The 13,072-nt window shown below is 42.7% G+C and overlaps 1 protein-coding gene across 1 annotated transcript; it reads left to right on the top strand.

The window, feature by feature from the left end:
- Window positions 1-6,573: 6,573 nt before the first annotated feature.
- On the top strand, window positions 6,574-7,266 carry EV420DRAFT_1648653 (uncharacterized protein; the record flags this gene model as incomplete). The annotated part of the gene is made up of 1 exon (XM_060478199.1): window positions 6,574-7,266. One exon carries the CDS (start codon window positions 6,574-6,576, stop codon window positions 7,264-7,266), a length of 693 nt encoding a protein of 230 aa, XP_060325278.1.
- Window positions 7,267-13,072: the final 5,806 nt, after the last annotated feature.

The following is a 13,072-nucleotide window of genomic DNA, read 5'->3' as shown; positions in this document are numbered from 1 at the left end:
TCAGTTTTGAAGACCAGTGAGCTGTGTTTCACTGGAATGATTACAGATGAATCAACACCAAGAGTTCATAGATTTGGCAGGTTAATTTCATCTGTTTGAAGAGCAACTGTCCAGGATTCATAGTTAGTATGTTGGTGAGTTGTCCCATCGCTGCTGAACATTAAATCTGTAGGCCATTTAGATCAATTTATAACTATCAGATAACTCACTGATGTACTTTTTGCTTTTGCCATTTTATGGCCAGCCTGCATTTGTGCTGCAAGTCCACCTTCAGTAATGCACCATTAAACTGTGCATTGACTCATTCTCCATTTAATTATTGTTCCCATCATTATGCCCACAGATTGAATGACTCTTCTGACCTTCTTCTCTGAGCATCCAGTACTGACTAGGAACTGGGCTATTTGATGTGCCTGTGCTGTATAAATACCACTTTTAGTGATGCTGATTTTTGCAGAATCTTTTAATGCTTTTTGACGTGAATGCTTGATTGCATGGGCAAGCATACCTGCTGCACATTTGCAACATTTGTTATACTTCCATTTCTCTCCTAAGCAATCCACCAGCTTACTCCATAGCTCTTTGCATTTCAACTGGAAAGCCTGGAGTTTATCTCAAAGACTATGTATCTCTGCTCATGCCTTTGAGATCTCTCCTTGTGCATGAGCCAGATCTCACTCTAGCTTAGAGACCTTCACGATTGTGTACTCAGGTACATCCATATCCATGACTGCAGGTACCCACAGCTCAAAAGCCATACCCATCATCTGTGCCAACATCTGTGGCACAGATGACCTGACCTGCATCATGGGTACCTGTATTTGTGACAGGTACCTGTGCTCATCCGGGTACATGTGTGTACCTATAAATACCTGTGTGAATACCTGTCAATTACCCATACCTAATACAACCAATATCATATTATGTTTACTCTTCATCACTGTCTCCACTACTTTCAGATTTCTCCTCATCAGTGTCCTCATCACCAGTGCTATCCAAAACCTCTACAATGTGAACAGACTTCTTTACTCTCCCACTGTTATTTAGACACAACACTTTCTTGTTGAACTTCTTAACAAGAATCTTTTTTAGTATCAGACCCTCAACCTTGCCTCAAGAATTCAGTATCACATTTGCACATGTCGACTTCAGAGATAAATTATAGTAGCATTTATTAACAACAAGCCCACCATAAGAGAAGACTTGTTCCACATCTGTCGATGTGGCTATATCATATATATCAATAATCAGTATCATCATTGTTTGACATGAAAGGATATACCAGGTGCTGATAAAAAATCAAGTGCCATTCTTGCAAGGGCGCCCATTGGTGTGATGACCTTCTTTGACTTTATATCGCATTTGTCTAACTTTGCACTCCAATGTATAATTGGATCACCACAGTTGGCCAGCAGATCAGTGATATACACTTCAAAAACATCTCCTTTGGTGCTACAACTGTAGTTGTTGACATCAGCAAACAGATCCTCATTTTTATTCTGTGTTAGATGCCCAAATTTAGATCTCATTAGCCATGAGACTTTGAACACCTACCACAGTTTGCATATCAGGCAGCTCAGAGACTGTTAGCAAGTAGTACATTGTCCAAGTCTCCCAAGTAGATTCTTCTGCTGTTGTAATCTACTCATGCAGCCAGCCCTGCTGTCTAAAGTAGCCAAGTTTGTATCTTGGGTGCATAACTATACCACTGTCAGATAGATAATGCTCAATAGCTCACATACTCACTCATTGCCATCTTTCACATGATGGATTCATCAGTCTTTGAGTAATACTTGTCAGTGATAGCCAGACCATGGGCAACACCTGCACACACAGCTGGGTAAAGGATGGCATCCTTGAGGTATTTTTTGAGCTTCTTAGTGATGCTGTCCATGGTCGGTATGATCTTGTGCAACAGTGGAACTGCTGAATGTGAGATATGCTCTGTCACCTTGAGAAATATCTAGCTGCCCTGGTCAAACAAATGTAAAACAAATAATCGTTACTCAGACATACCTCCAAAATTAGCTGCAGCTGTGTGAGCACCTTCCATTCCTCATTGGACAGCAGAAAGCATTTTAATTGCTTCAATGGTGGTTTGCCCTCATTATGCTCATGCTTCATGCATAGTGCATTGAGGGCTGGGCATAGTGCAACCCCTCTATCGATAACATTGAAAGTCATGTTCCAGTGCATGACAATGTAGCAAATCATCTTGAGGACAGAAATGCCTTGCTTCTTGCAGAGGCTTTCAAGACATACTTGCAGTGAATTCTTGTGGAAAATTCATTTGCTAAGCTTTAATAACTAACTAATTGTAAGGTAAACTCGATCGGCCATGCATTTCATGAGAGAAACCTATCTTGGTCAGTGCTGACACTCCCAGATTGACCTCATCCACTGTCAGATTGGTGACCTCTGGGCAATCGTCAGATTCCTTGTCAATCATACGGTTCTCCTCATCCTCCAGGTCCTTGTGAAGGTCCTCCAAAGTGGCAGTTTTATCAGCATCCAATGCATCATCCTCATCATCTTCAACCTCATCCACATCAGAATCCTCTCCTCCAGCTTGGTCCTCAGCATTGGTGATGTGCTCAGTAATGGCAAGTGACAAAAGGCTAGTGGATGGATATGAACACCACAACACCAAAACCCTCTACTACTCTACACAAATCATGAATAATATTGAGTTCAGGTGTTTTAAGTATGATAGAAGCACTCTGCAGACTTTAATAAATCAGGAAAAGGTTGTTTAAAGATGTATATTTGGTACTAGTGAGCTACACAAGATGTAATACTCGCACTAGCAGGGTTTAAGACACAATTGAATGAATAGTGACTTTGGTTGAGCAACTGTGCTTGGTCTAACTCTGATACTTCAAAACTAGTGGCACTCTGAGCCAAATACTGGGTCTCACAAGTGGTCTACACTTGACTAGCGGCACCCTAGGCTCGACTAGTGGCACTCTTGGCCTAAGAACAAATACTTTAACTCTGAGAAAATACTTTAACTAACTTCGAAACACTCTGAGTCACTCCAAGGCAGAATAGCAACTTTAAGACACTTTAATTCATTCAATACTATAGGTGACTAAGTGACTAGTAGACACTTTGTTGAGGTTAAGCACAAAAGCCTTAAATTGAGGCACTAGGATACTGACTAGTAGGTCACAATTGTGGAGCTAGCTTGCGAGGCTGCTCCTTCTACTACTTATATACTACAGAGACAGGTACAGAATAAATATAAATAGATTCCTTAAGGGTAATATTGATAAGGATGTCTTGGCTAGTCATGAATAATGGTGAGCAATCATGCAATAGTCAGCCTAGCCTGTTTTTTCTGTCAGATAGTGGGCCTAGGGCCTCCACTATTAGTCTTTTCCATACCCTTTGCCCAGCAGTGCTTCACTAGTGATATGGCTATACTAGTACTGATTGTATGGGATCTGTATCACACTATCCGGATCTGGGCTAAGGGTTATGCCTTTACTCATTCATTTCTAAGTCCTTTCTGAAGTGCACATGTGACTAGTCATTCTGACTTAGGTGTTTATGCCCAGATCAGTCCACTAGCAACTGAATAGTCGAGATCTGCTGTGGGTTCTTACTTCTTGTTTGGGCGCTAGTAGCTGTACTCCTTACTAGTGACAGTATTTTACTAAGTCATACTAGCTTTAGAGGCACTAGTCCGGTTGGCTGGTAGGGCTGACCCACTAGTGGTATCATTCCTAAGTCCTGACTCGACTAGTAGCATGCTAACTTGACTATCAGTCCAAAGTCTCAACTATAGCCTTTGATATATGACTAGTATAGGATAGACTGCAATAGTATTGTTATAAAATCACAAAATCTAGGTGTGAACACATAGATGGTGTATCATCGGTTGCCTTCTTTACCCAATGCTTTGCCTTGAACTGGGACAGGATGGCCTACCACATGACAAGCATTGAACATTATATAGCAGCAAACAAGGAGAACACATATACCTTCACAATCAAGTTCAGAATGTGAGCAAAACATCGTATCTGAGTATGATGGTCAGTCAGGATGGCCTTTCTCAGCTCCTTGAACATGCGCTCCAGGTGATCCAAGGTAGTATCGTTGTTAGAGGCATTGTCGCCGGCTTGCCCAAGTATGTCTTCCAGCAGATCATACTCTCTAAGAATGTCAAAGATTTTCTTGGTGAGGTACTTTCCCATGTGTGCATCTGTTAGCCTTTGCAAGGATCAGCAGAGGCAAGGAGACTAAGCAGATGTAATTACTTGATTAGATCCAGGGTGATGACCTTAATGTGCCCATTGCAGCACCAGACAAGCACAATACCCAAAAACTCGTTGTGGTTTAGCACTGACCATGCATCAAATGCAATGTGGAAGTGACCGTCGTGCTCCTGTATGACATTCAATGAAACATGTATTCTGAGACAGATGTGAACATACCTTGAGCATCTGTTTCAGCTGCTCCTTGGAGACTTCATATATCTCCTTGACATCGTGGCCTGCTGTGATATTTGAGTGGATGTTCACCATAGGGTTGAGCAACTGAAAAATCTTCTGTAATGGCACATCTTCAATAATGGTGTTGGGCTGGTGACACTGCATCAACCACTCCACCATCAAGTAGCAGAACTTGTCACCTATATACTTTGACACAATCTCGCCAATCTTCTGCTGCCAAGGGCCACTTCTGTCTTGCTGGGCTTGGAAGTTGCACTTTTCAGCATGCCCCTTAAGATTACTGGTGCTATTGTCCTTGCATCTGTGGGTGTGCATACTTCCATGCCTGGCATGCAGTCAGATATATGGCAACTTCAACTATAGTGAGAAAAACCATTGACAAAGGTCATCAAATGGATGCAGTGATGCCTGGATGTCAACTGCAACAGAAATTTGAAGAGAAAGGCAGGCTGGACACACCTCTTGCATGTGAAAACATACTTCACATTCCCCTCTGCATCCCTCTTGATTTCAGGAGGCAGGTGAAAGTGATCATAGACTGACAAGGTCCAGTTCTTCATGGTCTTGTCTATGTGCACTGTCAGCCTCGGGCATGAAAACAAACAAACCACTTACTTAGGAGGACCACATCCTCATCTTCATCCTGCAGTGCATCTTCCTCTAACTCTGACCTTTGTTTTTTGGTTCTGTGCTTGTTTCTGTTGCTGCCTGCTGCAACCATGTTGCTTTCACTATCCAATTCATTGTGCTTGCACTTCATGGACCTCTTCTTCTTGTGCTTGGTACCCTTCAGTGGCTGAGACAAGAGCTGGGCAGAAGATCATTGGCACTTGGCACCAGATGTTTTGAAAGTGAAGGCCATGGACTGGTTTTTTTTAGTCATGGGGGGTGCCATGATAGAGATGGATGAGAAAGCAGATTTTTATAGACATTGGCTGGCTGTACATTAAGCCATAAAAATGGATATTGACTGGCAATGTCATCTAACTCACTGAAGTCAAAAAATTGTGATAAATTGTGATACATCCATGATAGGTGTATAACTGCCAAAGCCCACATTCACAACAATAATAGTATTCAAAAGTACAATCATGTACCACTGGCAAAAGACACCAAGCAGTAAGGCCAATATCAGACTGTCAGGCCCAAAAATTTTCAGGTGTGCATGAGCCATTGAAAGACTTGCAGGTAAGAAGATGATGCAACCAGAAAGCAGGGAACAAAAAAAAGAAGAATCTCTTTTTAAGACACTGAGGATCATGGCTGACACTCATGTTAAGCCCATTGTCTGATGATGAAAGATGTTAAATGGACAGGCTGACCCAAGAGGATCAAGCCAGTGAGTGAGAAAGAGTGAGGAACTCACTAAGTGCCATGGTAGCACTTACTAAGCCACAGCCACCAGTCTGAGAGTGGCATGGGCATCTAAGGCACTCATGAGACATGTCAATCTAGTGCCCATGGCCTACCGGTATGTTCATCTGATGGTCTGTGCATGCTTGGTCAGCAACCCCTGGAAACATGTCAATTAAGTTTGTGCCTTTCTCTCTCACACTCACTGCATGCTCTTTCTCTCCTGTTCCTCTCTCTTGCTTCTCATCAAGCTGCTATCCTCAAGTTCTAATTATTCAGGTAAATTCAATTTATTTCTTTTTTTTGGGTTAACACAGATGTGTTGCCCATCTTGTTTGACATCTTTTGTCAACAAGATTTCTTATTGGAATGGGTTTTTTTCATGTCTTGTGCTTGCAGTTGACATGCATGTGTTACTGTGTCTGTTTGACATTTTTTGTCATCAGATGCTGTGAGTAGTGGTTAACACTGGTGGTGTTACTGCCGTGGCCTGACGTCCTTCATCAGTACTTCCTCATGTCCTCAGTGGTGCCTTAATACTCGACAAACCTTGGCAGGCTGCAAAATGGCCCTATCCAATGTGCAACCATCATCACTTTCCTCGCCTCCAGCCACTGTTCAAGCTTGATTCTCAATGTTCACAGGATTAACCATGCTGCCTCCCAACTTGACACCAGCACAAATTGGTGGAGATCCCACCTTGTTGCTGCACAATTAAGTGGCCAGTTCTCGTACATTCAAGTACTCGCCTCAGACCTGTACTATGTTAATAAGAATTTTAGCTTTGGATCCATTTGATGGCAAGATCGGTATCAACTTCATCATCATCACCCTGAACTTCAGTATCACCTGCAAACCTCTCCTTGGCAACAGAGAGGTATATATGCAGGAGAACTTCCATTATGGCCATGATGACCCTCTCCAATGGCCACAGGCCTACATCAAGCAGTTCCCTTGCCTTGCCTGCATATGCTGGGTGTCTCCCGCCTTACTGAATGACCCCTTCTATCCACTTTATCGTGGCTTGACCAAATATGATTTTGTCGAGTCTGACCCAAATAGTATTGTGAAGGGTGTCGGTCATCTACATCACTCAATGTTTCTGAAAATTCAAACTACTTGCCAAGTCGTCATCAAGTCCATGAATTCCATTGATGCCAGTGAGCCTGTGGCATGTAGCTTGCATGGACACCTAAGTGCCATAGAGATGCTTCTGGCACAACTGCATGCTCTGCTGACATCTTTTCTCCATGTCCATTTGACGTTTGCAGAGACACAGCACGTCACCTTAGAACTTTGGGCATTTGTGGATTACATGACCATGTTCAAGCCTCTCATAGACTCACCAGAGTCTAATATGCCAACCATGCCTGTCAATAGCAGCCTCTTGGGTGCATTTGTTTATGATGCAATGGTCCTCCAGAGGTTTTTCAAGGCTGGGATACCAGTTTGGTAGATTGTAGACATGAAGGATCTCTCAGGGATTTGTGTGGATTCACTTACTGAGTTTGTGAACTTGCCTTGGCTTCAGGATCCTTGCCTGCTGAGATTTCCCTCTGTCTTTGTGGGTTCTTCAAGAGATCCTCATAAATACATGAAGATTCAAGAGTTTGTGCTCCACTTGTGTTGATGGGTCGATCCATTTGCATGGGCATCTCCTATCATCCTAGGTCACAAAGACATTCCTCTGGCTGTGGCATTGTTGTAGAGCTCTCATTACTCTCCACGTTTGTATTTTGGCCATCATTTGTGATAAAACTGAATGTTAACATGTTTGATAGATCATAAGAATACGTGACCACAGTCTGGGAACACTCATAAGCTGATAGACTCTCAACATCCTCTGCTTCCACTATTAGTCAAGCCATGGCATCATGGACTATTGATGGTGGATGCCAATCCTGTGTGCTGTCACTCTTGTGCTTGTCCTGTACCTTCACATCCGACAGCGATTCTGAGAGAAAACCAATATGCCTTCCCTTGGCCAGGTATCATTGTAACCTTGAATACAGATGAAAAAGTCAACTCTTTTTTGATTTCTTGGTTGCGTCTCTGAACACCTTTGTTTGCATGTCTCACTGTGACAGAGTGGGTGCCTCTGAATTTGTACCATCAAGAGTGGCAGACTGTGTTGGCATTAGAATTTCTACATTCAGCAGAGGAGAGTGGTGGGTGAGCAGTGAAAGGGTGGCAGGAGGTGGTAAAGATCATGGAGGGCTACTTGAATGAGTTTCCTCTGCATGCAGATAACAATGCATCAACTGTGTTTGGAGGGAAAAGGCATATGAGACTCTTACTGTGAAGGAGCATTGGGAGATATGCTGGAAACTAGCAGAAGTGAATTTCCATAGCGAGTTCAGAGCACTCCATCAATGAGCAACAGTGACTGCAAGTCTCAGCATGAAAACACTGGATGTCTTCTATTGCTTTCCCCATGGGTGGCAACTTCCTGGATAAATCAAGGTGGGCTCTGCAAACTATGGCTTTGCACATCATTTATGGCTGCACTGCATGCTGTACATTTTTGCAATGAAGAAGCTAATGAAGACATAGGCCAGTGATCATCTGGCATTCTTGAATATGGTGAAGTCCACTGGTGATGAGCCTCTAGACTCTGTATGCTCAGAATTTACAGATTTTACCAGATATTTAATTCTCCAACCATCACACAAACCTACTATTTCAATCCTGGCAATATTGCTTAATGCCACCAATTATCCTTCTCCACTTGTACCCCAATTACGTGCCCCTTTCATTAATTCTGCCAGGCACCTGATTGTCAATCTCACGGATTTAGAATCCCATCTGATTACCTAGCACAGCTGCAATTCCACAGCTCAGCCACAATTCTGCAGCTCAAATAGCAATTCCATGGTATTAGCCCTAATGCTGTGACCTTTTCTCAGTCTTTACTAAGGCTGTTATACCGCCAAGAGATTGCTGCAAGCATCTACTTCAGTATACTTGCTTCAATGTACTTTGCTGCAGCAACACAGCAGCTCAAAATTCTGGAGATTGGTGGCATTCTTGCTAATCACTTCATCTATATGTGGTAAAAGCCATATGGGTGCTGTTACTTTAGAACCTTGGGAACATGTGTTTTGTATCATTTTTTACCAATCTATGTACTATGGACTTACTAAGGACTCGCTTCAAGTATGCTAAATTTATTCTGGACTTGTAGTATAAAAGCTAGTATACACCACAGAAAATAGGGAGTTGCTAGAGACACAAGTTATCGCAACCATTATTGACCACCATCACTGCTTGTACTCACTAGGAGATAGACAATAAAACCTAGTCACTCCGAGTTATACTCTCTGTCACAGCTTTTCTTCGAAATAGTATTGGTGTACACTCATATTGCACCAATACATGGAATTTTGTGTCCATAACTTGCTTTTATCTTTATTCCACCAGCATTGTTTCACTTTCACCAGCCAGCATTGTTTTACCAGCCTTCACTTTCTATGTCACCATCGTTTCACCTCAGTTCAGCTCAGTACAGTTATGTCCCCATGTGGACACAGATTAGGATTATCAGTCATGGCATTTGGTATCTTGCTGTCAGTTTCCATATAGGATCACCAGTCTTGGTATTTGTTATCTTGCCGTCAGTTTCAGAATAGGATAGTCTCCATGTAGACTCAGAATCAGTATAAGTTTTGTTTTGCCATTGTTAACCTCAGTATAGTTTCAGTATCAGCCTTGCCCAGTCTCAGTCATCGTTTTGCCACTGCTAGTCTCTCATCATATTTCTGCCAGCCAGTCTCTCTTTGCTTTACTGCCAGTTTCTCAACTACAGTCTTCATCTATTGCTGTCATGGTATTTGTTATCTTGCCAAATGGTATTTCTCTTTGATGGCATTTCCATTAATTCTGCCAATTTTGCTCATGGCTTTTACTAGTTAATTGCTATCACTTTGTTCACAGTTTGCTGGTATTCCCAGTTATACTAGATTCCATTCCTTCTTGTACATCAAAACTCTTCCCGGCTTACAGCCAACACTTTCTAGTACTCAATCGTTAAGGGTACTACTTCGCTGACTGAAAAGTCACAGTGTATACTTGCATTCTTGAGGAATTCATCACATGGAGATGCACTGAAACACTCACACAACAACAAAGCCTTTATTGCTGCTACACATCATTTGCCATGAACTCCTCTGAAGTTTTGGTTTTTGCCATTGCCACAGAAGTTTAGGCTCATCAACAGACTGTTGTAAAGCCAGCAAAGACAAGCCAGCATCACACATGGAACCAAGTAGAAAGAGGATCCAAGGAATGGCCACCTCTACCACAGAGGACACTGGCCAAAAAGCTCAATCGCCTACAAGGATCAAGCAGGCCAAACAGGGGAGAGAGGCTCCTCTTCCCAGGTACATGTACATTTAGAAGAAGCTGCTAATGAAAGTGACAATTCTAGTTATTTAAAGAGTTTATGGAACTCTTCAAAATCCAGCAAAGTCCCAACTAACCTGAGTGGGTGTCTGCACTGAGGTGAAAGGGAACTGACCGGTTGCATGGTCAGAACATCACAATCACCCTACAACTGGAAACCTTCAATACTATGGCCCATCACTCTGTGAAGGCCCTGATCAACAGTGGCTGTACAGGAAGCACTATTGATCAGCAGTGGACCTGTGATCATGATATTACCATGCACAAAATGGCTCACCCCACTCTCATCTATAATACAGATGGTACTCGCAATAAGGACAGTGATATTACCGAATCTGCTGAGGTCTGACTCAAGATCGAGGATCACAGTGAACGAATTGAGTTAGCAGTCATGGACTTAGGAATGACACCCATCTTCCTAGGCCATGACTGGCTACAAAGGCACAACCCACTCATTGACTGGAATACAGACTCGGTAACCTTAGCATGCTGTGATTGCCACAAGATACCATTCCAACTTCCAGATGAAGACCCTGAACAGCAATGGGAAACTGAAGTCGAAGATGGGGATATGATCCTTGTTATTGACTTCAAGGAAGCCTTTCATGTGTGAGCCATAGGGCATAAAGCCAATAAATTGGCAGCCAAGGCCAATGAGAGAAAAGAGACAAAGTCATTCGAGGAAATTGTTCTGAACACTATAGAGATTTCATTGACATCTTTGCCAAGGAAAACTTCAATGAACTTCCCCCTTGTAAACCTTGGGACCATGCCATTGAGCTAGTTCTTAAAGTGTTCTACACTAACCAAGGACTCTACAAGCCTATGGTTATGTTTTTTGGACTCACCAATTCACCTGCCATGTTCCAGTGGATGATGAATGATACCTTTAAAGATCTCATTGCTCAAGAATTAGTCACTATTTACTTCGATGACATCCTCATCTTCACAAAGGACAAAGCGGAACACCGGAGAGTGGTGTAGGAAGTCCTAAAGATTCTGCACAAGAACAAGTTGTTCTTGAAGGCAGAAAAATGTGAATTTGAGGTACTCAAGACAGAATACCTTGGAGTCATTATCAGTGAAGGATCCATCAAGATGGACCTGGTCAAAATTGCTAGTATCATGGACTGGCCGGAACCCTCCAAGAAACAGGAACTACAGTCATTCCTAGGGTTCACCAATTTCTATTGCTGATTCATCTAGCACTACAGTGCAATTGTCAAACCAATGATGAAACTCATGAGGAAGGTCCCATGGACCTGAGGAAAGGAACAAAAGAAGGTGTTTGAGGAACTCAAATGCCAATCCACAACAGGAGTCATATTGGCAATGCCAAATGACTACAACAAATTTTGTGTGGAGGCAGACTCCAGCGAAGGAGCAATCAGCACCATCCTATCACAGGAACAGGAAGGAAAATAGTGTTCGATTACATTTCTGTTAAAATCTCTCTCTATGATGGAACAAAATTATGAGATTTATGACAAGGAGTTATTGGCAATAATGATTACCTTAGAAGAATGGTGACATTATCTCATGGGTGCCTGTCAAGATTTTGAAATCTGGATGGACCACTCAAACTTACAGTACTTCTGCAAACCTCAGAAGCTCAACTGCAGACAAGCATGGTGGGTCACTAAGCTAGTGGAGTACCACTTCACACTCAATCACAAACTGGAAGCATCTAATAGGAAGGCCAACCACTTGAGCTGACAAGCTGACTATGACCAGGAAAAGAAGAACAATAACAACATTGTCCTCTTGAAACAGGAATTCTTCCAAGTTCTGATAATGTCAACAGAGGAGAAAGTTCATGGCAAAATCAGGAGAGCCACGAGCGATTGCCAATGGTGGGACTGAGGGATTGCTTCAAGTCTCAACCATGAGAAGGGGGTCATCGAAAAGGACCACCTACTATTCTATAATAAACATATCTACACTGACTGACAAAAATAAAGAAACACGTGATTTTTTTGATTGGAGTCGCAATAGCTCCTCAACGCTGTGATATTTTTTCAGACTTTCAGTGAGAGAAATGTAGCTTAATTGATGTAGTTTATTGTTAGAAAAAGAATGAGGTACATACATGAAAAAAATGATGAGATATAAATATGTTAGCCGAGAGTGTCATTTTTAGCAGTGTAAGTAAAATGAGAAAACAAGATAATTGACCTGACAAAAAGTCCAACAACCTAATATCTAGTATGCCTGCCCTTTGCCAATATCAAGGACCTCACCCGTGATGGGATACTACCATATAACGCATTGCAATACTCTTTTCCAAGTGCAGCCCACTCCTCCTGCAGAATGGCAAATAATGTGGCAGTCGTTGTTGGGTGACGTGGTCTGTTGTTCAGACGATGTTCAAGAGTAGCCCAAGCATTCTCTATGATGCTTTGGTTGGGGCTATTTGGTGGCCAGTCCATTACAGAGATGTTTTGGTTGGTGAGCCACTTTTTCATAAGCCGAGCTGTGTGCTTGGGATCATTATCCTGCTGAAAAAGAACATCGTCGACTGAGAGTTCATAGTCCTGGAGGGTGCCGAGAAGTCCTTCATTATGTATCTGGCAGTACTGGACAGCATTCATAGTGCCTTCCACCAAAATCAGCCGTCCGAAGCCCAAACTCGTCATGCATCCCCAGACCATCACCCCCCCGCCTCCATGCTTCAACCAGGGCAACACATTATGCACATCTAGTGCCTCACCAGGACCCCTATGACACCACTGCACTCTGTCTGACCCAAAGAAGTTGAATTTGGACTCATCTGAGTAGAGCACAGTACCCCATTTTTCTGCTCCCCATTCTGCATGTGCCTCTGCCCACACCCTTTGCTTTCTAACATGAGCCTTCGTGAG

Source organism: Desarmillaria tabescens (assembly GCF_030435595.1).
Source record: "Desarmillaria tabescens strain CCBAS 213 chromosome Unknown EV420scaffold_52, whole genome shotgun sequence".
Lineage (NCBI taxonomy): Eukaryota > Fungi > Basidiomycota > Agaricomycetes > Agaricales > Physalacriaceae > Desarmillaria > Desarmillaria tabescens.
The sequence above is the reverse complement of the archived record's forward strand: the minus strand, read 5'-3'. Positions and strand labels throughout refer to the sequence as shown.